The 24,129-nt window shown below is 57.7% G+C and overlaps 2 protein-coding genes across 11 annotated transcripts in view; one reads left to right on the top strand and one right to left on the bottom strand.

The window, feature by feature from the left end:
* The window catches only part of LOC107513052 (RAP1 GTPase activating protein), a 62,970-nt gene extending 53,508 nt beyond the window's left edge, over positions 1–9,462 (top strand). For 4 of the 8 annotated variants that reach the window (XM_036229760.1, XM_036229756.1, XM_036229738.1 and 1 more), the window contains 8 exons: positions 483–614; positions 2,589–2,666; positions 3,589–3,698; positions 4,654–4,767; positions 6,152–6,275; positions 7,293–7,395; positions 7,745–7,848; positions 8,467–9,462. In XM_036229760.1, coding sequence (XP_036085653.1) covers positions 483–614; positions 2,589–2,666; positions 3,589–3,698; positions 4,654–4,767; positions 6,152–6,275; positions 7,293–7,395; positions 7,745–7,848; positions 8,467–8,793 — 1,092 coding nt within the window. In that variant the 3' untranslated portion in view covers positions 8,794–9,462. Of the gene's footprint in view, positions 1–482; positions 615–2,588; positions 2,667–3,588; positions 3,699–4,653; positions 4,768–6,151; positions 6,276–7,292; positions 7,396–7,744; positions 7,849–8,029; positions 8,069–8,466 lie in introns of all 8 variants that reach the window. The other 4 variants (XM_016149249.2, XM_016149247.2, XM_016149246.2 and 1 more) reach the window with 3 other exon arrangements.
* A 13,264-nt stretch (positions 9,463–22,726) lies between these two features.
* ALPL (alkaline phosphatase, biomineralization associated) overlaps positions 22,727–24,129 on the bottom strand; it is a 53,216-nt gene continuing 51,813 nt past the window's right edge. For all 3 annotated transcript variants that reach the window (XM_016149243.2, XM_016149245.2, XM_016149244.2), the window contains exon 12: positions 22,727–23,677. In XM_016149243.2, coding sequence (XP_016004729.2) covers positions 23,412–23,677 — 266 coding nt within the window. In that variant the 3' untranslated portion in view covers positions 22,727–23,411. The remainder of the gene's footprint in view (positions 23,678–24,129) is intronic.

Genomic DNA, 24,129 nt, shown 5'->3' with positions numbered 1-24,129 from the left:
GAGGAAAATGGGCGTGGTCTACCTCACAGGGGGAATTCAGCGAGAGCGCTAATGCCCGGTAGCTGGCCCTAGTGAGCATTCAGCATAGACCGGCTGAAAAAAGCAAGGGAGGGAGGGAAGAAAAAGAAGAAAAAAGCTTTAAGAAGCCTTCCTAAAAGGAAGAAACCAAAGTTTCTGAGGGCTCTCTGTGCATGCTTTTGGCCATGACCCAGGATTTTGTGCATTCCTCACAACAATCACATGAGAGGCTCAGAGCCTCAGGGGTGAAGTGTCTTGCCCAAGGTCACCCAGTAAGTCGGTGGCAGAGCCAAGGCCCAAACTGCCCTTGGCACCATGTGGACCTGACTCTCATGTGGCCTCACAGGAATGGACACACAGAGTGGCCTGGGTGGGAAGTGACCAGATGCCTGGGCTCCTAGGTTTCCCCAAGGTGAGGGGCTCATGAAGCCTGTGCCTCCTCTACCCCATCCCCACCTTCGCAGAGGGTCATCCGGAGCCGCAGCCAGTCCATGGATGCCATGGGACTAAGCAACAAGAAGCCCAACACCGTGTCCACTAGCCACAGCGGGAGCTTTACACCCAACAACCCTGACCTGGCCAAGGCGGCTGGAATAGTGAGTGCCCTCCCCCGGGGGCCCTCAGCTCTCCCCTGCCTGCGAGGCCTGGCCCCACCTGCCCCCGTCGCCATGGTGTCTCAGGGTCGCCCATCCTGGGCTCTAGACCCAGTCTAGCCACTGCTCCCCATGAGGGCCAAGTCCCCAGGCCATGACACTGGAATGCTGAGAGCCAGCAGCCTCCTTCCCAGCTCCTCTCCCCTCCCCAGCTCCTGGCCCCTTATTCAGGTGTGACTTCCTCTGGGGCAGCCTCTGTATCACATTCCTTACTGAGCTGAGCATCTACTGTCTATCGTGTGCTGGGAATTGGACTGCTGTATGGGCACCTACTGTCAAGCCTTTAGTTTCTGGGAGCACCTACTTTGTGTCAGGCTGTGGGCACGCACTGCGTATCAGGACCTGGATTTCTGTGTGAATACCTGCTGTATGCCTGGCTCTGAGATGCTCATGGGGACCTACTGTGTGCCAGGACCTGGGTTGCTGTATGGACATGTACTCTGTGAGCATCTACTGTAGACCTGGCCCCGAGTTTTTGTGAGCACCTGCTGTGTGTCAGGTCCTGGGCTGTTGTGTGGGCCTAAACTCTGCAAGCACTTACTGTGTGCCTAGCCCCGGGCTGCTGTGTGAGAACCTTCTACATGTCAGGAAATTGACTGCTGAATGAGCGCATGACGTGTGCTAAGCCTGGATATCAGTGGATACTCATTCTGTCAGGAAACGAGCTGTTGCGTGAGCATATACTGTGAACATCTACCTCTGTGTGTCAGGCCCTAGGCTGTTATGTGAGCATCTGCCGTGTGCCAGGGCCTCTGTGATTGTGGCTACCTGTTGTGTGTCAGGAATTGGGCTTCTGTGTGAGCATCTCCTGAGTGACCACCTACTGTGTGATTACTAACTGTATGCCAGGCTCTGTGGGATTCTGCTACTAATACACAGAGGGTGTGTGGTCACAGGGTGGACATGGCCTTGAATCGTGAGCCTATATGCTTTCTGCCACCTAGTGGCCACCTCAGGCACTGCACCCAATGCTCTGTTCCCACCTCCCCCCATCCATCCTTCTTCCTTATCCCTCCCTCCCGCCCTCTCTCCCTCCATCAATCATTTATTGACTGCTGCATGCCAATCATTTATTGACTGTGCTCAGTGCTGTGAGGCTGTGTCCCTTGTGGCAGGAGGGATACCCCCCCCACACACCCCCAGTTTCTGCCCCATGATCTGGCCTGGCCAGGGAAGGAAGGCAGGTCCTCTGCTGTCCAGCAGTCACCAAGACCACTGTCACTGGAGAAGCAGGCCCCCCGACCCAGATTTACAAGCCACTCCCTTCCTTGCCCGGAGTGGCCCAGCCTCCTGTGGGTGGCTGTGGAGGGCCCCTGGGACAGGGCCCGGCCAGCAGCACCCACCTTGGCAGTAACCAGACCCATTTCTGTTTTGTTTTTGCACAATGCTCCCCTCTTTTCACATTGCTTCCTCTTCCCTTTACTCTCTCCCCTTTCTCTGTTTTTCCGGCTCTTTCTCTCCCCCCCCTTCTCGTGCCCTCGGCCTCTCTCCGCCTTCTCACACGTATGTATCCACTCTCTCCTCCGGCACCTGTTTCACGCCCTCTCCCCCTCCTCCTCCTGCCCACCGTTCTCTCCTTTGCCTCTTCCTCCTCCTCCCCCGCTTCCCGTTTCTGCATGTGCCTCATCCCCCGGGCCCGGCACCGCGTCTGTCGGTCCGTATTTCACCCCGTGCCCCTCGCTCGCGCCCCGTCTCTGCGTAAATCTGTTTGCCAATCTCTCCGTCTCTCCCCCTGCCTCTTCTCTCCTTCCCTTCCTCGGCCTTGTCGTCCTCTCTTCCAAACCCCTGCCCTACTCTCTTCTTCATTTCTCTCTGTCTGTCTTTCCCTCCTTCCCGCATCTCACCTCTCTATGTCTCCCCTTCCCCTTATCTCTCTCTGACTCTCTCTGTGTCTGTCTGTCCTTTGCTGCTTGCCAGTCATTGCTTATTCCTGGGAAAAGTTCGAGTAGATTCGGACGCCGGGGCAGTGCCATAGGCATAGGAACCGTGGAAGAGGTTGTCACCCGCGGGCGCACCGGCTCTGGAGGCTGCCTGCACGTGCTGTTCTCTGCTCGCTCTCAGGACGGAGGCCATATTGGGGACGTTGCCCCCCCCCCTTTCCCCAGGACAGGGTGTGCAGGACAGAGCGCCAGCAGCTCCGATGGCACTCAGCACCCGCTTTGGGGCCTGGTACCCGTGCCAGAGCCAGTGCCCCCTGCCAGGGGCTTCTGGCCCTGCCCTGGCCCCTGAGACCCTGGCCCAGTCCCTGCCAGGACCTGGTACCCAAAGACCCTATGCCCAGCTGCACGTCCCCCAATATCGCCGGTTCTGCATGAAGCATCATCCCTCTCCTCTGCCCTGACTCCCCTCTCCACCATGAACGGGCCTGGGGGTTCCTGCCCCTCCATCCCTCCCTGGGGCCCACCTTCCTGACCCCCAGAGAAGCTGGGGGCATGCTTCTGGTGCCTGGGGAATCCTACCCTAGTGTATGTGGAAACTGGGGGCATCTGCGATGCTGGCTCAGAACCTCCTGCAGCCGCAGAGATTCTGCGGCAGGGCAGGGCTGGCCTGGGGCCAGGGCTTGGGTCACTATAAGGGCTCGCTCCCCACTGCCCTTAGGCTGCAGGTCCCATGAAGCCCTGGAGGGCGGAGAGGGAGCATTCATTCTGAGGACTCAGCCTCCCCCATCTCAGCCCAGAGTGGCCCGGGACCCCTTGGGCCCAGCCCTGCCTTGCGATCTCGGGTGGGGTGGGGGGCCCTTGCCCTCACGGGGCCGTTTCTCTCTCTGTAAATTGCCTCTGGAGATGGACATTTTCTTTCATTCTTTCTTGCTCGTTGCCTCTGCTTCGGGGCCTAGGGCAGCAGGGCCCACGGTGGCATGCAGGGGGCGCCAGGGCTCCCGGGCAGGTGGGCACTGAGTTTGGGCCTCTCCCTGCAGTCCCTGATTGTCCCGGGGAAGAGCCCCACGAGGAAGAAGTCGGGCCCTTTCGGCTCACGCCGCAGCAGTGCCATCGGCATCGAGAACATACAGGAGGTGCAGGAGAAAAGGTGGGTAGAGCTGGGTCTGGGTCCCCTCTGACTCCCTCCCCGACCACCGTTCAGTGGCCAGGCAAAACAGGTGGGAGGGAGTGCCCACCCTTCTGCCTCTCTGTCCCCCACAGCGACAGCTGTGCGCCAGGCACCAGGGCCCGCTCGTCCGCTCTCACGAACCGTTTTCATCCACTCAGCCTCTCTGCCGGCTTCCCTGGGTCTCACACCTGGCTCATCAGGGTGCCGTAGGTCAGAGGGCTTACTCAGGGGCTTACCCAACCAAGTCACACAGCGGTGAGGAGCAGAGCTGGGATTTCCGGCCTGGTTCGTGGGGGTCTGGGGGTGCATCTGTGAGAACAGGGGCCGGCAGCACACCGTCCTAACAGCAGGGCAGCCCCTAGGAAGCAGAGGATAGTTCCTGAGCGTGAATCCTGTCTTTACCAACACGGGGGCTGTGTGACCTTGGGAAAGTTACTATACGTCTCTGAGCCTCACTGTGTCAATCTGAAAAACGAGAATAAGAACATAACCACCAGCACGGGGGTGCCGCAGGGTGCACTGCAGTGCATGCGAAGCAGGGTGGTGGGCGCACTGGGACTCGGAGTGGTGCCGGCACCGTCCTCATGGCCCAGAATCCCACAAATCTTGGTTCAGGTCTTGGCCTCGCCACACCCTGGCTGTTCATCCCTGAGCAGGTTCCTTCCCATCTGTGGACTCCAGTTTCCTGGTGCACCATGGGGGACAGTTACACCTGCTCCCGTGGAGAGGAGGACTTGGGGGTGTCCTATCTTACATAGGTGCTCCACGCTGCCCATGCAGGCCTGGCCGGGGAGCTGCAGGGGTTGGCCCCTGAGGGCATAGATGAGTATGAGGCAGGAGGTGCCCATGACCTCCTGTCCCCACCTGGGCCTCATTCTGTCCTTGATGCCAGGCTTGGTGCTCAATCCCCCCGCTATCCCCATGTGCCCCGCAGGGAGAGTCCCCCGGCTGGCCAGAAGACCCCAGACAGCGGACACGTCTCGCAGGAGCCCAAGTCGGAGAACTCCTCTACTCAGAGCTCCCCAGAGATGCCCACGACCAAGAACAGGTTGGGGCTCAGAGCACACTGGGCCAGGAGCTCGGGGGTGGTAGGCTCGTCTTTTCCATCCCCCTGGGGCTTGGGGCTGCCCACAGCATTGGCACTGCCACGCCGGGGCATCGGGGAGGCCTGGGCACTCTCTCAGGTCCTCTTTTGACACACACCTGCTGCCAAGCTCTGGAATATGGTGGTGACCTGGGCATACAGGGCCCCTGCCTCATGGAGTGACAGACACTCCATGAGGCAGGAGCCCTGTGGCATAACCTAACAAGCTATTTCCAGATAGTGATATGTGTAGGAAAACGAAGTGGAGGTGTGATGAAGAATGCCTGGGACCAGGGTGGGGGGGGGGTTGTTTGGATGGATGCTCAGGGATGGCATCAACGAAAGGGTGAGGTTTGAATTGAGGCCTGAGCGAGGAGTCAGCCGTGCAGGACTGGCCCGGCAGAGGGAAGAGAGTTCCAAGTAAGAAGCATGGCCAGTTCAAAGGCCCTGCGGCATGCCGGGGGGCTAGAGGGTGGGTAGTGCATTGGGGCCGAGCGAGGGGCCAGGCCCACGTGGAGAGGCTGGGGCAGGGACCGGAGTGGACGCGGGCTGCTCTTCCATCCAGCGTTCATTGGCTGAGCCCCCTCCGTGCTGGCTCTGGGGGTGTCGGGAGGACTAAGCCCAGGCTGAGGAGTCAGGCAGGTAGACAGAGAAGCAGGAAAGGGCCCCGGGGATGGCGAGAGACCAGGCATGCAGGGCCCAGAGTGGGGAGGTCACCTAGCATAGGACGAGGAGTCAGGGAGGGCCTCCCCGAGTAGAGGGCCCTCGGCTGACTTCCGAAAGGTGATTTTGCTTTTGGGGGTTTGAAGGGGAGTGTGAGACTCCAGGCAGGAGACACAAAGGGCCCGAGCATGGAACAAAACTGTGAGAGGGTTAAGCGGGCAGACACGAAGCCGCAAGGCCTGGGTCCTGCCTGTTCTCCCACATGCACCTGGGAGACTTGGCTGTGTGCTGCTCGGTGCCTCCATGTCTCCTCATCTGTAAGATGGGTCTAATAATGATAGCAATGACATAACTCAGGGGAAGGCATTTAGAGCAGTGCCTGGCACAGAGAGAATGTGCGCTAGGTGGCTGTATTATTAATAGTCGTTGAGTGCCGAGTCAAGGAAGCTAGGCTTTACCTGGGGAGATGAAGAGTCACGAGAGGGTTTTGAGCAGGGGAGGGACATGATCAGATCCACGTTTTAGGAAGGGCAGTGGCGAGAGGAGGCGCCGAGGCCTAGGGAGCTGTAAAGCAACCCCCAAGGTGTTAGGCTGGATGCGGACGGGCCTTCCTGGGCCGGGACTGGCTCTTGGCCCAGGAGGGGTCCTGCGTGGGTGCGGCCTGATGGGACGCTGTCTGTGGCAGAGCGGAGACTGCAGCCCAGAGAGCAGAAGTGCTGAAGGACTTCTCCCGCTCCTCGTCCAGTGCCAGCAGCTTCGCCAGCGTGGTGGAGGAGACGGAGGGTGTGGACGGGGACGACACAGGCCTGGTGAGAGGCCCCCCCAGGGATTGGGGGTGCTGCGTGCTGGCCTGGAGGGGGGGCTCTTTGGTCCCTGGAGACGCTCTGGGTAGAAGCAGGAGCCTGGGTGTTGCGGAGATGCGATCAGGGACCCAGCCCGAAGGAGTAACGCAGAAGCCTGCCATGGCTCCCCAGTGCACCCCCCCTTACTCTGAAGCCTGCCATGGCTCCCCAGTGCGCCCCTGCACAGAGCCCAACCTCTAAGACCGTTGACGATCTAGTCACTCCCTCCCTCCTTCCCGCCTCAGCCTCATCTCTTGCCACCTCAACCATTCTGTACTCCTTTGCTAACCTCCAAAGGTACCAGGCTTACTCTACCTCTGGGCCTTTGCATGTACCATTTTCTCTGTCTGGAACCCTCTACTGCCTCCTGCTTCCCCTTTGTCTGTCTGACTCCTACTTATCCTTCTTGGCTGAGCCTCCCATCACCTCCTCTTGAAAGCCTTCCCTGATTTTCTAGTCCCAGGGTAGGTTCGGAACCTTTCTTCATACTCTCATAGACCCCTGGGCTTTGCCCTTAGCACCCTGTTGCCATTCTTTCATTTAGCACACATTTAGTGGGCACCTGTTCCTGGCCAGGTCCTGTTCCAGCTGCTGCAGGTACGGCAGGGAGCAGTGCAGACCCCTGCCCAGTGGGCGTAGAGTCCAGAATTATAACAGTCTCTTCACAGCCTGTCTCGCCTCCTAGACTTTGAGCCATCTGAGGCCAGGGGCCGTATGCAACGTCTCGTGGCTTTGCCCAGGAGAACATCAGTGAATGTTTGTTGAATGAATGAGTGGGAGTACGTAGCGTGTGCCTGTTCTCACTCCGTCCTCCCGTGGTCACCCCGGCACAGGCATGGCTGGGCCCCCCTCCTCTCTGCAGGGGGGCCGTGGGGGGAGGTCGTAGACTGAAGCGGGACCGAGGGGGCTTGGCGGGGGAGGGGAGCCAAGCCTGTGCCGTGGACGAGGGCTAACCTCCCACTTCCTGCCCCCCCTCATCCCCAGGAGAGCATCTCATCCTCGGGGACACCCCACAAGCGGGACTCCTTCATCTATAGCACATGGCTGGAGGACAGTGTCAGCACCACGAGCGGGGGCAGCTCGCCAGGTACCAGGCCGGGGGCAGCCTCCTCTGCCACTCTGGCAGTGGGAGGCGGACAGGGCCAGGCACAGAGCGCTGAGCCCACTTCCCACGCCCCAGGTGGTGGGGCTGTGACGTGGGAGGCAGCGGGTGGGTCATTACCCGACTTAAGGCGATCGGGTGGCTTGGAACGCTGGTGGCTTCTGGAAAGGTCTTGGAGGATGACGGGGAGGTAACGACAGGAGTTGGGGTGAGATCGCCTGAGGGAGGCACTTGGCGGGGGTGGGGAGCACCAGTGCCCGCTGCCCATCCATGCCCATCTCCCTGGTGCCTCCCCGCAGCCAGCGAGGTGGCTCCCTCCTGCCCCCTTCCCCAGGCCCCTCGCGGTCACCCCATCCAGATGCCGGCAAGTCGGGGGACCCCGCATGTCCAGAGATCAAGATCCAGCTGGAAGCGGCTGAGCAGCACACACCCCAGCTGGTACACGCAGCCCCTGGAGGGAGCCAGGGGTGGGGACTAGACCGAGAGGTGTCCCCCGGGCCAGGAGGGGCGGGGCTCCCCGGGCCTGGGCACAGCCGGTGACTTCTGCTTGCCTGTGTCTCCTGCTCCATGTCACCATCTGTCCTGTCCCCTGCCTCGTCGCCATTCTCTGTCTGTGCAGGGCTGTTAGCCAGGCTCCCCTCGGAAGGTGACTGAGCAGGTCAGACCCCGCCCTCAGCTTCTGTTGGGTGGGGCAAGGGCGGCAGTGGGCAGGGGCGTGGGCCAGCTCCTCCCTGTTCCTCTCCCCGCTCTCTGGGCTAAGAGCTTTGTATCTGGGTTCAAATCCTTTGCCACTCAGATGCTGGGTGACTTGGGCAGATCTTTGGCCCCTTTCTGGGCCTCAGTTTCCATATCTGGGCAATGAGGCTAATAAATGCCGCCTCACCTCTGCTCATGGGTTGCTGGGAGGATTTCATGAGAGCCTGAAAGGGACTTGGAATTCCTGGGAGAGAGGGGTCTGGGGGATTCCCAGTGGGATGGAAAGACCCAGAGCCTGGAACCCAAAGGGTGGCTCCGTGTGCCTGCTTTGTGGTATCTCCATCTCCCTTTACCCTGCAGGTGAGGTCGCAGAAGCACAAGGTGAAGATGCTGTGTCAAATCCAGGCAGACAGGACCTCTGCCCCTAAAGCCAGTACCAGCCTGTGGGCTGCCCCCTGTCTCCCCAGCCCTCCCCTCGGCCCACTGTCTGGGTGGTCTCTGCAGGGCGGAGCCATCCAGGCCTGGGATCGGGGACGCTGCTGGCATCATCCCCATTCCCCAGGGTTGGGGCTGGGCTGGCCCAGGGGGTCGTCAGTCGAAGCAAGACACCAGGCCTGGCTTGCCCCCACCTGGGCCCTCCATCACACCTCGGTGCCCCCCCGGGAGGGGGAGACTGAGATTCACTAGAGCGTACATGGAATGTGTACCGGGCCGCAGTCCGGAGTCCTGGCTTCCAGTGAGGGTTCTGCCATGTGACTCTGGGACACCTCTCTGGACACCTCTGCTACAAACGGACAAGATTATTTCAGAGGTCACTGAAGACTGTGATTCCATGCACCTGCCCCAGAACGGGGATGCCCTCCCAGGGGCCTCCCATCACCCTGCCCTGCTGCTTGGGTCCCTGGGGCCCCAGGCGGACTGAGGGGCAGGGAGCTGGCTCTGCCCTTCACCCCTCCTGGACCCTCGGACTCTCCCACGGATCTGCTGATGCCCTGTCCACTGCCTCCACATGACAGACGAGTGACCCCCTTGCAGGGGAAAGGGGGTCCTACCTGGCTCCTCAGCCAGCACCCAGCTTCACCCCTGCCATCCCGTGTTTCTGGTCACCCCAGGCCAAGGGGTCTTGGCTGGCCTAGAGACAGAGGCCTCGCCTTTGCCCCGCCCCCCACCCCCACAGAGGGGGCGGCCAGGCACAGCCGCTGTGAGTCCACATCCTTGTGTGTGTCTGTCCACACTTTTTAGGAGCCATGCCAAAGGCCAGCCTTCCAGCCCCAACACCCGTTTTGGAAGCCCCCATGGCCGTGTGTGTGTGTCGGTAACAGTTGTACAAAATAAATTCTATTTATCGCTATTGTACCCAGAGTTGGACCTGGCTTTGCATGAACCCTGCGCAGATCCACCCCAGGCGGATCTCAGTGGTACCAAGCTGGAGGGGGAAGCCTGTTCACCACCACCACCCCGGCCCGTCAGAGCCACTGGGTCCAGGGGCACCTCCAAGGCCACACCACGGGCTCCGTGACCACCAGCCGTGGCTTCTTCCCCATGGCGCTGCCCTTCCCTCCACCCTGTCCCCTTCTCCACAGGGGGAAGAACATGGCTGCGAATCAAGCAGACCCTGGTTTGAGTCCTGGCACCAGCTACTAGCTGGATGGCATTGGGGCACTCACTGGCTTCTGAGCCGTGGTTTCTCCTTTTGTAAAATGGGAGCAATGGCACCTGTCCCAAGGATTGATCATGCGGATTCATTCATTGAGCTGATGCATATCAAATACCTAGCCCAGTGTCTGGAACCCAGTGGGTGCTCAATGATCAACCTCACCATCCTGTTCAGCGAAGCCCAAGAATTTTCCCCATGTGGCCACCAGGGGGCGACGAGGGGTCACTTACCCGGCAGCTGGGGATGAGTCCGTTCAGCTTGGAAGGAGCCCAGTGCAGGACAGTTAATGATAAAGGGTGACGAGCGACAGAGGTGCGCGTGAGCAGTGGGCCAGCCTGGGTGAGGGAGGCAGGGGGACTGGAACAGTGGTGCCTGAGCATCCCGGAAAGGCTGTCAGGAAAGCGTCCCCCAGGGAGGGGACCGCTAGCTGATGCAACAGGGGTAGAGAGTGCCTGGGAAGGTGGCGAACAGTTCTGAGTGATGGGAAGCTGATGATGGAGGGCACAGGGAGATGGATAGAGATGAGGCTAGAGGCCGTGAATGCCAGACTCAGGGGCCAGGGCTTTATGCTGAGGGCAGTGGGGAGCCACGCGGGATCTGAAACAGGGCGCGCCGGAACAAGACAAGAAGGGCTGCTGGTGGAGACTGCGCTGGACAGTGTCGGAGCAGGGAGGGGAGGATCAAGAAGGCCATAGGGGTCAGAGGGTGGCTAGGCGGTCAGTGGGCAGGCCTGGAAGGTGTTGGGAGCCCTGAGCGTCTGGATGAAGGTCCCAATGGGCTATGAGGCTGAGGGAGGAGTCGAGGAGGCTCTCAGGGGTCCAGCTCGGGCAGTGCATGAATGAGGGGGTCTTCTCTGAGGCTGGAGCATGGTGGGAAGAGCATGTCCGGGTGAGCTGGGGGATATCGGGCTTGGGGGTGGGCACAGAATTGGGTTCCAGTGAGATCAACCATGCCCTGGCCTCCCCGACAGCTTTGCGGCTACCCTACCCCGTTCCCACCAACCTCCCTAATCTTCCCAGGACAATGCTGAGTGCACCCTAGGGGCTGCCCCTGCTTTTCCCGTAAGGGCCCTTCTGTGACTCTCAGACGTCTGGGGCCACCCAGGGTCTGTGACTCACACACAAGCCCCAGCCCCGCCCACCTCAGTTTGGCTGTAGGCTGCCTTGGGCTCAGCGGGACCCCTCCTGACCCCAATCCCCTCCCTTGCTCAGCCTCACCCTTGTTCTCTAACCCTCATGCCCGTCCTGGGTCCTGGCTCTTCAGAACTCTCTGCCTCAGTCTCTCATCTGTCCCTTCCAACCCCACCCCAAAGGCCAGGCAACCACCACCGTTCAGCACGAAGGTCAAGAGCTTGGCTCTGAGGGTATTCACTTCCTAGCTCTGTGACTGGGCTCTCTGGGTCTCAGTTTCCTCGTCTGTATAGTAGGAAAGCTAACAGTCCTGACGCTGGTACCCTGATGTGGGGATTCAGTGAGGGGCTACTTCATAAAGTTCTTGGTGAAGCCCTGGCCCATGGTGGGCCCCTAAAATAGTGTGTGTTGGGTATGGGGGGTGATGAGCCATGAGTAAAGATGACATCCACAACCCACATCAGAGGGCGTGGGGTCAGTGCTCGGGGTGGAGGACGGAGTGACTGGCGCTGCCCGGCACGGACATCTGACGTGAGGCTTTGGGGACAGATGATTGTTAGTTGCTTTCCTGAGCTTCAGCTTCCTGGTTTTACTGGGGTTGATGATCCTTTTATGAAAGATCCTGAGCGCCCCCACTCGCATCCTTTCCTTTACGATGTGCCCCACCCCACAGCTCCGACCTGCAGCTGAGCCCAAGCTCTGGGATCTGTTGTGGCAGATGCAGAGGCAGCTTGGTGAGCAGAACCTGTCTTTGCCCCAGGTTGTGCCAATTCCCATCTGTGGGAAGGGCAGGCCCCTGGGCTGGGTTCAGCCCAGGCCCTCACCCTACACCCTCCTCCCCCGGGCTCCAAGGTGGGGCTGGGGGAGGCTGAGGACCAGTCTGGACTCTGGGATCAAAGTGTCCAGCGCTGTTTCTTTTGTGCCCACGCCAGCTCCATGCTCGCCCTGGGTTCTGAGGCGGGGAGGGCGAGCCAGGACACTGCCCCGAGGCTGGAATTAGGGCTTGGGCGGGGGGCACCGGGTTCCGGAAAATACTGGACTCGGCTTAGAAATAACTCTGGTGGCGGAAACGGCAGCCAGAGGTTTCTCCAGACACAGGAGGCAAGAGGCTTCCTGTGGAGATACTTGGGTGCCTGGCTGCCCCAGCATCCCTATTTCCTGCCTCAGAGCTGAGACCTGTCCCTCCAGGCCTCATTTTCCTTACCTGTAAAATGGGGACAGAGCTTATTGCTGTGAAAAGACTATCATGGCCACTAAAGTACCTAGCATAGAACCCCATGCCCAGTAGGAGGGGTCCTCCCCTGTCCCCCCCCATCTGGGTTGTCCCTGGATGTACATGGCTAACCCTGGGGCCACATTGCCAAAGAGACAGCCACAGGCACAGGCCCGCCCAGTGCCAGGGGACTGGGACCTGGACATTCTCTGCTGCTCAGGCCACAGGGGTGCTTAACCAGGGACCCTGGAATGCGGCGGTCCCTCCCTGCACCCGCCCTGCCGAAGGGACAGGCAGGGACGGAGCCTCCTGAAATAACCAGATCTGGTTAGAGAGGCTAATTTTAAAAGCCACTCTGGCTGCCCCATGGGTCCTTCTGGGAAGCCATGAATGTCCCTGTGTTTGCCCCTGGGAGGCAGGGCAAGGGGAGAGCAGCAGGGGCTGGGGAGGACGCCCACCCCTGACTGCCAGAGCAGGAGACCCCGAGCTGCCTCGCAGGGCCTACCTGTTTAGGGCTCAGAGCCTCAGGGCCGAGCCTCAGGGCCCAGCCTCTGCCACGATCCACTCAGGGCGAACCCTGGTGGGATCTCAGGACCTTCCAGCCACTGCACTGGTCTCCCTAAAGCCGTTCGGCAGAGGGGCCCTCAAGCGCTCTGTCTCTCTCCGTCTTGCTCTCTCCCACCACCTGCATCTGCTCATTCTCTGTGCCCGTTTATCTCTGCCTCTCTCAGCCTCTGATGCCCGCAGTCCTTCTCTGCAGCTGTGGGCTCGGTCCCCCTCTCTCTGCATCCATCATGCAGGAGGACCGGCAGCATTCCTGACGGTCCATAGGCTGGACTATGCATGCCAGGTGGGCAGGTGTCCACCTGGGAGCTGGGGTTGCAGGTAGGGAGGACAGCCATCCTGGGAGCCAACAGGAGCTACAACCGGGCAGGCAGGGGCCATGTTCAGGCATGACCTGGGCCATCTGGCCAGGCCAGGTGACAGAAGAAGGAATGAGCTCCAGGATCGGGTTGCCAGATTTAGCAAGTAGAAACACACAGAGCCCAGTTAACTTTGAATTTCAGATAAACAAGGAATAATTTTTAGTTTAAGTATGTCCCAAATTTCGCATGAGGTATACTTAAACTAAAAATTATTCCTTGTTTATCTGAAATTCAAGTTTAACTGGGCATCCTATATTTTATCTGGCAGCCCTGTCCAGGGAGGCTCTGGAGTGTGAGGAGAGGTTTCTCAGGAATGTCAGGGTTTCTAGCTGTGGGAGCCCAAGCCTGGTGGGGATGTCACGACCGTGCCCTGGGGAAAACTTGGTCTCGTGGGAAAGCCACGGTTCCTGTCCACAGGGAGCTTTCAGTTTTCTGGGGGTAGGGACAGTCCTTGGGAGCGTGGAGTGGCACGGGACACACAGCACCAGTCACCTTCTCAGTGGAACCATAGACATTAAGAGGAAGGGCCTGTGTGTGAGCCCCAGTGCCTAACCCAGGGCCTGGCACATAGTAGGGGCTTCATAAATGTTTGATGATGAATGAAGAACCTTCCCTATCCCTCCCCCACAAGGGTGGGGGGCTGGCTGGCCAGTAGGGGGCTCCAGCATCCTACCTCCCAAGCTCTTTAGAGGCAACTGGAGTATGCCCTGCCCCCACCCAGGGGCTCCCCAACGTGAGCCGCAGAGGGAGAGGAATGGGGCGGAAGTGATGGAGAGAGGACAGCTTCTGCCCTGTCTCACCCCCACCTCGGACCCCAACCCCAGCTTGGAGTTCTGCCCAGGTAAGGGTGCAGGTGCGGGTGGGGGCTAAGGCGGGGTGATCTCTGGCTTCTGGTTGGGACTAAGGTGGGGGGACAGGCCAAAGAGGTGGTTATTAGTGCTCCTTTAGGGGGCATTTGGACACCCAGGGGGGTTCCTGGGACCTAGAAAGTTGGGGACTCTTGTTTTGGGAGGAGAAAAGATGGGCTCTTTCCTGCAGGCCATTAATTTCAGGAGTCTTGCTGGAGGCGGTAACTAAGGAGAGGCCTGTGGCCCTCCCACGTCTTCCCAGAGGCAGAGTCCCTTAAACGGGCTATTCATCCATTCATTCCTCCATTCGCTCGCTCACTTGCTGAAGCCCTCACTAAACTGTCACCACTCTCTGGGACGACCCTGCTCCAGACCTTGTGCCAAGGGGCCTCAGCATCTCAGCTCGTCCCAACAGGAACACACCTGTTGAGCACCAGCACTGCCACTGGCTCCCGCACCTGACCTTGGGCAAGTCACGGACCACTTAGGACATCAGTTTCCCCTTTTCTCCAGTGGGGGGAGCACGGGCAGCAACCTCTCAGGGTCACTGTGAGAGTGTGAGATTGTGCCTGCCCCGCATGAACACTTCGGAAGGGGGAGCCACTGTAACTGTTATTAATGCTATTATCCGTATCATTTTAAGACCCCTGGGGGCTGGACAGGGAGTGGCCAGCTGGCCCTAAGACCCTGGCTCCATGGCCGGTATCACACTGAGGCCATCCTTGCAGGTCCCACTTCCTCTCGAGGCTTCCGCCATGTCAGCCCCCATCCCTCCTTTTTAAGGAATGTCGGCTTCTTCAAGGTGTCTCTAGCTTCTCGAAGCAGCGACACATCCTGAGAAAAGCAAGAGGTGAGGGCAGAGCTTGAAGTGGTCATCAGGAGGCAGGGCTTGGGCCTGGGCCCCCTTTAATGTGTAGTGTGAGCCAGAGCTTGTCCTTTCCTGCTCAGGGCCTCAGTTTCCCCAGTGGTACAGCAAGGGAACGGGGCTGGACATCCTGCCATGCCCTGGAAGGGGCCTCTGTGTCATCCTGTTAGTAACGGTTTAGCTCTGAGCCTATAATCACATCGGCCCTGGGAAGAACTAACACAGCGTTTCTTTAAATTGGGCTCTAATTGCGGCTTTTAGTGGAGTCAGATGCTCCCCCATCCCCCAGCTGGTCTGAATCAGCGAGGTTGTCCCAGCCTGCCCTGCCAGGCCCAGGAATCCCTTGGGATTGTTCTGGCTCCCATAGAGTCAGAGATGGGCCACGGACTGATGCTTCTTGAGGACCTACTGTGCGCCAAGTCCTGAGCCAGGCACTTTCCATCCTGGGGACTCCAGATCATCTCAACACAGCTCTGGGAGGCAGGGGCTGCTGGGACTACTTTTCAGAAGGGGAAACCGAGGTACAGAAAAGTGAAGTCACTTGCCTAAGGCCACTCAGCTAGAACCCAGATCTGTCTATTCTCCGCCTGAGGCCGAGGCTCAGTCAGACCTCCCCTGAGTGGCTCTGAAGCAGTGCCTAGGGTCACTGGAGTCTCCCAGTCACAGCCCTCTTCGTCCACAGGTGAGCCATTCTGCTCCTTCCCCAGTGGTCTAGACTGGAGAATGAGATGGTCGGGGGTGTCGGTACAGGAGGTCAGAGGCAGCTCCCCTCCTAGGGAGGAGCAGGGGGGTGTGTGTGGGGGGAAGGCTGCGGTTCGTTCTGTTTGTTCTGGAAATCCCAGCCGCTTCCCTGAGGAGCCAGCCAGTGGTTCCCAGGCCACAGCCCCTCGGGCGGAGCCAGACCGCGGCTGGCCAGCCTGGGAGCACTGCCCATCGGCCCCGCCAGGCTCCACCAGGCCCTGGCGCTGGGTGGTCTGGGCAGGGGCCAGGGGGGCCGCGATCCTGGCCACGGGGCAGAAGCCACAACTGGAGACTCAAGGCTGACCTAGAGGAGTCCTGCCGGGGATGGGCTGGGTGGGGGATGGGCAGGGGCGAATGGTGCCTTGCGGGGAGCCTTGGAGGGAAACCTCTAGACCCCAGTTCCATCCAAGGGCCTCAAAAGAAACACCGCCCCACCTTCAAGACTGTCACCATTAAATGGTTTCGACTCAACCACTGAGTTGGTTCAGACAGGAGCCCACCTTAGCAGCTGGTGGAGAGCTCTGCCCTCCCCTGGACCTCAGTTTGCCTGTCTGGACAATAGGCAGGGTCTCCACACTCAACAGGGGCTCCCTCTGGCTGGACAGGCTGTAGTTGGGGGGTGGGCGGCCCACACTGGAAGGATCTCAGCTGTCCCCAAATTCATTCGCAGGGGCTTTTCCTTGCCCCCCCAGGCTTATAGCTCCCCCCGCACCTTGGGTAAAGCCCCCTTTGTTTTCAGATCGCAGAGCTGTACACCTGCGGGACTGGAAGGAGAGTCTGAGCTCCGGAGCCTGGCTGACTCCGTTTCAAACCCTGGCCGCCGGCTCTCCGTGACTTTGGGCGCATCACATCCTCTCTCTGCCCCGCAGCTTCGAATCCCGCCATGACCCTCGTCTTCTGGTCTCCAGCTCGGGCTTCTCCCCTGAACTCCGAGCATCTTTCCTTCCTGACTACCCACCAGCAAGCCCGCCTCGAGGTCCAGCGGACATCTCCCGGCTACCGCGAGCCAAACCAACTCTATTCTCTCCCCATTCGCGGCACTCCCAGCTACCCACGTGCCCCGGCCAAACACTCGGGGGGCATCCCTGATGCTATTCCTTCCCCAGCTCCCCGCGTTCAGTCCCTCAGCAAGCCCTGCTGGCTTCGACTCCAAACGCGCCTGGGATCCAGCTCTTTCCCGCCACCAGCACACTTGGCTGGTCCAAGCCACCACCGCCTTCGCCCCCAGCAGCGGAACGGCCTCCGGACTGCCCCCTGGCGGCTGCTCCTGGCACCGCCGCTGCCTCCTCTGCGTGGCAGCCAGAGCGATCTTTCCAAAACATCAACCCGATCACATGTCTCCCTGCATCTCACCCTCCGGTGGCTTCCCGCGACAGAAGTCGCGGGCTCCCACTGGGCTCCCACTGGGCTCCGCATGACACGGTTCCTGCCCACCCCGCGCTTCATCCCACCCGCCTCTGGGCTCTAGACCTATCGCCTCATTTCTGCCCGGCAAACAGATGAAGCTCGTTTCCCGCCTCAGGGTGTGTTTGCTTTAGTCCTGCTCGGAACAGTCTTTCCTCCACCATCTTACCAACTGGGTCTCGACTTAAAGGTCACCGCCTCCCCAGCTGCAGGAGAGCCCTCAGTCACTTGGTTCTCTTATCTGTGAAATGGGGTTACTGCCAGTGCCCGCCACCTTCAGTGTCGTTAAGAGGGTGGAAAGACCGTCGGGGAGTGGGGGCCGAAGTGCCGGCATAAGGCAAGCACTGGGTCCCTAAGAGTCCTCCCTTCTCAGTGGCACCCACGGTCCCAAGGCACGGCTTTCGCTGAACCGGTTGGACCCAGGGTTAGGAGGCTATTAGGACCCTTTGCTCGAGGTAGAAGCTGGGCTCCTCCGCCCACTTTACTGTGTGACTTCAGTTTGATGTCTGACCCTCTCTGTGCTGCCTTTCCTGCTCTGGCCCGCAGAAGCCCACTCCAGCCTGAGCTTTGTCTGGGGTACTTTGGAAAGAGGCCTGTGTCCCAGGAGAACCTTCAGGAGTGAAGGGCTCAGGGCAGACGGAGGACCTTGCAGCACTGAGTCTGGCCGCAAGGGTGCGAGCGAGTCAGGACAGCACCTGAGAACAGGCAGCAGCCCCTCCGATCTTCGCCCCGGGCGCTGAGATCTGAGGGGTGAACAGTTACATGTCAAACTCCTCCAGATCCTGCCCAGGGATGCTCCTTTCACCCTGACTCAGCCAGCTGTCCTCAGGGCACAATCTCACAGCTGCCACTGTTCCCCAGCCAGGTGACCTGAGTGGGCAGGATGTTGATGAAAAGTCCCGCAGCCAGAACGAGCAAGCCCAGGTTGACTGTGGAGACCCTAGAGCCAGCCCGTCCTGGCGTGGGAAGGTGGGAGTCACCGGGCGTTCCCACTAGGACAAGGGCACAGGCCCAAGACAACAGGATCTCTGCCACCGACGTCCCACCCCTTGAACCTTTGCAGAGTTACATTTCTGACTCCTTCTGCTCCTCTCCTTGCCTGACGCCAAGGGACACAAAGGCAGGATTAAATCCTGCTCTCAGGAGCCACACCGCTTGGCTTCGTGTCCTGCCTCCCTCTCTCGTAAGTGGTGTGTGACTTCACAGAAGTTACTGGATTTCCGCTTCCGTTTCTCCATCTATAAAATGGGGACAATAACGGCCCCTGTCTTGTGAGAGAGTTGGGAGGATAAATGAGTTCAGTGAGCTGTGAGGCACTTGGAATAGCACCCAGCACTCAGGGAACCCCACGGAAGCCTCGCGGTTGTGCCTGGACCTAGTATCCTCACTGTCTCAAGGCTTTTAAGCCCTGATTCCAACTGACAGGACAGAGAAGTGGCCCCAGTTCAGCCTCCACCCCCACCCCGCCCAAGCATGCTCCCCATCCTGAGGTTCTGAGGTTCGGAAGAAGATGGCTGAGGAACCAGAAAAGGGCCTGGTGCTGGTGCTGTGACCAAGACAACATCACAAGGAGGCCACAGGAAGCCACACAGGAACTTGGGAGCCCAAATCCTCTTCTGAGAATTTAATCCCCTCCCCCACCGGCCGGTGCTAGATCTCAGTGGGAGGTCCTGGGTTAGCCACCAGGACTAATTATAAATGCCGCTTGGGGCTCTCACAACCCCATTTAAGGGCTTCTGTGGCCGATGGGCCTGGGTTGTTTTCCTTAGAGGGATTAGAACCCCAGAAGTAAGGTCAGAAGGGTAGGGGAGACATGGATGGGAAGTCAGGCAGACCCGAGTTCAACTTGCAGAGGTCACGCACAAGCTGTGGGCCTGGAGCAGGTCGCTGTGCTCTGCCAAGCCTCCACGTTCTCATCTGTGACATAGGGATGATACTGTTTACCTCACAGGATAGGGTATGTGTGGAAAATGCACCTTCATGGTGGCACCATCACGGCCAGGTCTCAGGTGCTTAGTAGGGCGGATGGTGCGTAGTAGGTGTCCTCTCCCTCTTGCCCTTAATCTCGGAGGAGTCAGTTTGCTGGTCCAGCTTCCTTCTCGACAAACAGAGGCCAGGACTCGCATGCACGTATTTGGAACTCGCCTCCCTTTCCATCTCCATAGCCTCAGCTTCTCCTGCCTGTTCTAGTGGAGCAGGCTCCTGGCTGGTCTCTGAGCCTCCAGTTCCTTTTCTTGAAGCTGTCCTTGAAACTGGCTGCCAAGATGATCTTCCAAAAATGATGCTCACACCCCAGCTCCAGAACCTTCCGTGGCTCCCCAAGGTCTTCATGGTCACCTCCTGACCATCTCTCCCCTCAGTTTCCTCTGAATTCCTTCTTGTACCCTCATGCCCTCAGTCCTACTCACCTTGTCCAGCCCCAGCTCACTCATTGACTTCTCTGCCTCGGCACCCACTCCACTGTGCCCCCAGCTGGTTAGATGGCCCGTCCCTGCTCCCACAGCTCCTTGCTTCCTCACCCACTGGGGTTGCCTCTGGCAGTCTCTGTCATGAGATGTGGACTTTCTGAGGACAGAGCCTCAGTCCTGTTCACTGTTGTCTCCCATGGTTGGCACAGAGTAAAGCAGGGGCCATGAGCTCAGTCTCCATTAAAGCCAGATAGGTGACATCTGTCCAGAGGGGCTTAACCTTAAAAATCCAGGGAATTCTGGGGACTGCGGCAAACAGGGGAGCAATACACTGATTGGCAGCCCTCTCTCTGCTCTGGCTGACCATTGCTCTGCGGAAATGCGGGGCAATGCCAGCCACCCCTTCCAAGTTTTCAAAAAAGCCGGAAATCCAAGTCATATGTGAACATTCTCAATGTCTTAAAAACACTGTGAAGATGCTCCATGACATCTGGGGAGCATGTGTGTTGGAAGGTGCCCTGAGTATGAGTAAAGCTGAGATAAGACCTGCTGACCAACCAAGCTTCCCCACGCTCCTTCCTTATTTCAGAGTAGAGATTCTCAACTGGTTGGTTGGTGTGATTTTGCCCCCTAGAAATCTAGTGAGTAGAAATCTAGAGGCTAGAAATGCTGCTAAACACCTTACAATGTATAGGACAGTCTTCACAGCAGAGAAACACCCAGTCCCAAGTTGTCACTAGAGCCCAGGCTGAGAACCTGCTACAGAGCTGTTGGTAGCAAGCAGCCATTCAACTGAAGACTACATTTCGCAGCCTCCTTTGCATCTAAGTGGGATCATATGACTAGTTCTCACCAATGGGAACTTCTGAGAAGAAGTGGTTACAAAGTGAGTGTCTCCTCCACCTGCGTCAACTTCAACAATGTCTCGGTCAGATAAAACTTAGTAGATACAAGTTCTGGTTCAACAGAACCTCTGGAACTTAGAGGAGGGAAGAGTCACAAGGTGGAAAGAGCCTGAGTGCCAGTCACTTGGCCAAAGGCACCACTGGACATTCGTAATAGAAGTAAACTCTCATTGTGTTAAGTTCTGGATTTGTTTTTAACAGAAGACAGGGTACTTTGGATGAATTGAAGAAGATTCGTCAGTTCATCTTTGTTCTTCCTCCAGGAGAAAGCATCTGAGGGCTATGGAAACCCTTGTGTTGTGGGTACTGTCACCCTTAGTTTCTAGTTGCATGGCTGCTGATGGCTGGCCCTGAGACCTCTGCCTCAACCCCTGGCTTCGATTAGGACTCAGAGCCCAGCAACAGTAACAATAAAAAATGATCAGGGACCTGAGGGTGCAGGGGCCCAGCCTGGGTGAGGGGACTTGGGGAGGACTCTAGAGCAGTGGGTGCCTAATCATCAGTTCTTAGAGGACACATCAGCCCACTACCTGGACTTGGGGTGAGAAGAGCTCCTGGTTCCTAGTGGGATCCTAAGTGTTCACTCTACATTCAGGTGTAGGGATGGAACATCAGTGCAGTTAGAGAACTCATCTGAGTTCATAGAAACGAGAACACAACGGAGCAGAGACGCGAAACCTCATCCTTCTGACTCGGAGCCCATACTTTTTAACCCTATCCGTGTATCCCAAAGTTTAAGAGGCTCTTGGTACCGTTTTTATCCTTCAAGCATGTGATGTTGCAACACATACCTGGGGGCTTTCTCCCAGCCCTTCCAAGGGCACGTTGGGAGGGCCAGGGTGGTAATTTTCCCAGAAGCAGCCCTTAGCCAATGAAGGATGAGAGTGGAAGCATAAATAGCCCAGCACCCTTGCCCCACTGTGGGCTACCCCTGCGGTACAGCTTCCCCCCGTCCCCTGGAGGCCCATGGTAGGACGGAGCCCTGGTTATCCAAAATGGCAGCCTGCTCGATAACACCCCCTGTATTGCAATGTCTCCTTCCCTTTCCTGTCTCGTTTCCACACTTTCCATTTATTTCCTACTTTCTGGGTTCCTTTTACAAACCACTTGTACACAAAGTCTGCCTTTGGGAAACCCGACCTAAGATGCAAAGTATGGTTTGCACACCCCTGAGATATGTAAGTTGACTTCAGAGTTGGTACCGGTGAACTTCCAAAAATTGACTGCTTAAATGTGAATTAAAAGAAGTATTTAGGAAATAAGAGCATAGAGGTATGACAAAAATTGTGAAGATGGTATGAAAATAACACCTGCAAACTATACTATATACTTCAAAATGGCATATATCTTTGTCCTGGCAAGAAGATAGGCATGTAGTTTAATTTTTATCCCAGCAACAGCTTGGTTGTACTTCCATTTTTGCCACGACTACTAGGGAGCTCAGAGAGAAATCTGCTCATTTGCATTTTGATTCCCGAAGGCTGCTACACTTCTAATATATGGTTTCTCACATTTCTGAGTTCATATCTAACTTGGGTGTTATGTGTCATTAGTATTGGCTGCCTCAGAGCCTGGTTAGCAGGAGGTTGGAAATGCATCATAAACAAAGTGTTTTATTAAGTGTAGAAGCTTTGGAATTAGACGGATCTGGATTCTAATGCCGGCTCCACAGCTTGGAGGGCCTTGAGCCATCATATCACCTCCAACACCCTTATTTTCCTCATCTATCAATGTGGATGGTAGGGGCCCATTTCCTAGTGAGGATTAAATGAGCTGAATCCATATAGAGCATCAATCGCGGAACTCGGAAGATGATAAATGATCATTGTTAATTGTTATTATTGTTATGGGGATATTTATTCTAATGAAGCAAGAGAGCAAACTTGGGAAGCTCCGTATACCCCCCATGTCAGGTGCAATCCTGGGCCCAGTACCCAGGCTTGGCAATCGGGAATGGAAAGAGATCACAGTTGCCAAGCTCTGTGAGGGCAGACAGCATCTCAATGTTGTTCGCCACTAGATTCTTTAGACCTAGTACAGGCCCTAGCATATCCTCAATATTTGTGAGTGAATGAATGAATGAATGAATGAGCAGCTAAAACGGGCCAAGGTATACAGTTCTGTTGGTGAGTGCCATGCAGCAAGGGTGTCGTGGGGCCCTCGAAGGTCTCCTCGCTGTGGCTTTCGGGACACAGAGGCAGACTTCTTTAATCCTTATAGCAACCCAGGAGTAGCCTGTCTCCCGTTTTACAGATAAGGAAACTGAGATGCAGAGAGACAAAGCAGTCTGTCTAAAGTCACCTTGGTAATGAGTGTTAAAGACCCTGGGCTAGGAGGGGCCGCCTTCCTCCCCGCCTGACCCCACCTCCACTCTTGGGCCTTGAGTCCAGTTCTTCCCAGAGAAATGAGCTTATTTCAGCCTCTTTCTCACTGACCACAAAGACTCAGCTCTGTCCTCAGAAATATTTGGAAAGTTTTATTTAAATGTTTTGTGTTCCCTTTTAACCAACACCAAAAAGAGAATTTTTTTTTTTTTTTTTTTTGGCCATTCCAAACAGGAGAGTCGCTTCAGAGAGGAGCTGGCATGTTTGTTCGGAGCTGGGAAGTGTCTGCCCTACCAGGCTGCTCTTCCCAGCTCTGGCCACGCTGGGGTTGGACAGCCAGTCCCAGGAGCTGACTTCCTGGGAGCCCTTGGGTGGCCTTGGAATAAGTGAGTGAGCAAACCCCCAACCTGAGCAGAAGGACTTGGTCTCCCCTGCAGGTAGGGACATGAGCATGCTGGGCCCTGACGGGTTCCAGATGGAAGGACAGCAGAAGGTGAGGGTTAGGTCTGGAATGTCCCACGGAAGCTCCAGAGCCTCCAGGTGTGGAGAAATATGTTTGCTAGAAAAATAAGATGCTTTGAGAATTTCTGCAGTCTGTGATCTCTGCCTGCCCAAGAGAAACCTACCCTGTTGGCCAAAGTGGCATCGGGGTAGGGGTAGAGGCAGAAGGCCAGGAACTGGTCTGGCCCTGGAGGAGGGTTCCAAAGAGGAGAGAGGTGGGCAGCAGACTTTGGTTTCCTGGGTCCCTTTCTGGCAGCTGCAGAGGCTGGGGAGGCCCCTGGCTCCTTGCCCCCTTGAGGTGTGGGCTGCTGGGCGGTGCACAGTGCTGGGGGAGGGAGGCTGGCCATCTGTCATGGGCTGGTGGGTGCTGGGGTCCTGGGCCCTCAGAACAGGATGCCCAAGGGGAGCAAGGCCAGCAGGAGCAGTAGGGACCCTGGGGAGGAGCTCCCCGACGAGCTGACTGAGGCACAGTGGTCACGGTTGGCACCGATGCAGGCCGCATAAGCCATCACGTGAGGGATGTAGTTCTGCTCGTGGACGCCATGCAGCAGGTGCGCCATGGGGCCCTTGGCAAAGACGGCCACGTCCTCCCCGCCGTGGGTCTCGTGGCGCAGGGGCACAGCAGACTGTGCCTGGTAGTTGTTGTGAGCTGTGGGCCGGAAGAAACATTTGCTGAGAGCCTACCAGGGGCCGGGCGTTATACAGCAGCGTCTCTGTGCCCCTTCCAGGCTGGCTCGAATACCCCCACTTTACAGAAGAGGAGACTGAGGCTTAGTGGGAGGGAAGTCATTTTGCACGAGGCCCCAGGATTCGGGCCTGAGTCTGTTCTGACACAGAAGCATGCATTCTCAACCCCCAGAACTGAAAATCGGCCTCATCTGGGCTATTTGGGTGAGAAGAGAAGAGTCAACTCAGGAGAGCCTCTTACCACTGGCTGCACCACTCGACGCCCCAACCCCGCTTGGGACCTCTGGGTACATCAGGAACAAATGAACATCCAACAATATGGAAATGGATGAACATACTGGAAAGGCTCCTACATTGGATTATTATATAGCCAATAAAAATGACAGCACCTACATGTGCCAGGCTCCATGCTAA

The sequence above is a fragment of the Rousettus aegyptiacus genome, unplaced genomic scaffold (genome assembly GCF_014176215.1).
Source record: "Rousettus aegyptiacus isolate mRouAeg1 unplaced genomic scaffold, mRouAeg1.p scaffold_m13_p_1, whole genome shotgun sequence".
Taxonomy (NCBI): Eukaryota; Metazoa; Chordata; class Mammalia; order Chiroptera; family Pteropodidae; genus Rousettus; species Rousettus aegyptiacus.
Note: the sequence above shows the minus strand (reverse complement) of the source record. Positions and strands in the feature narration are given on the sequence as shown.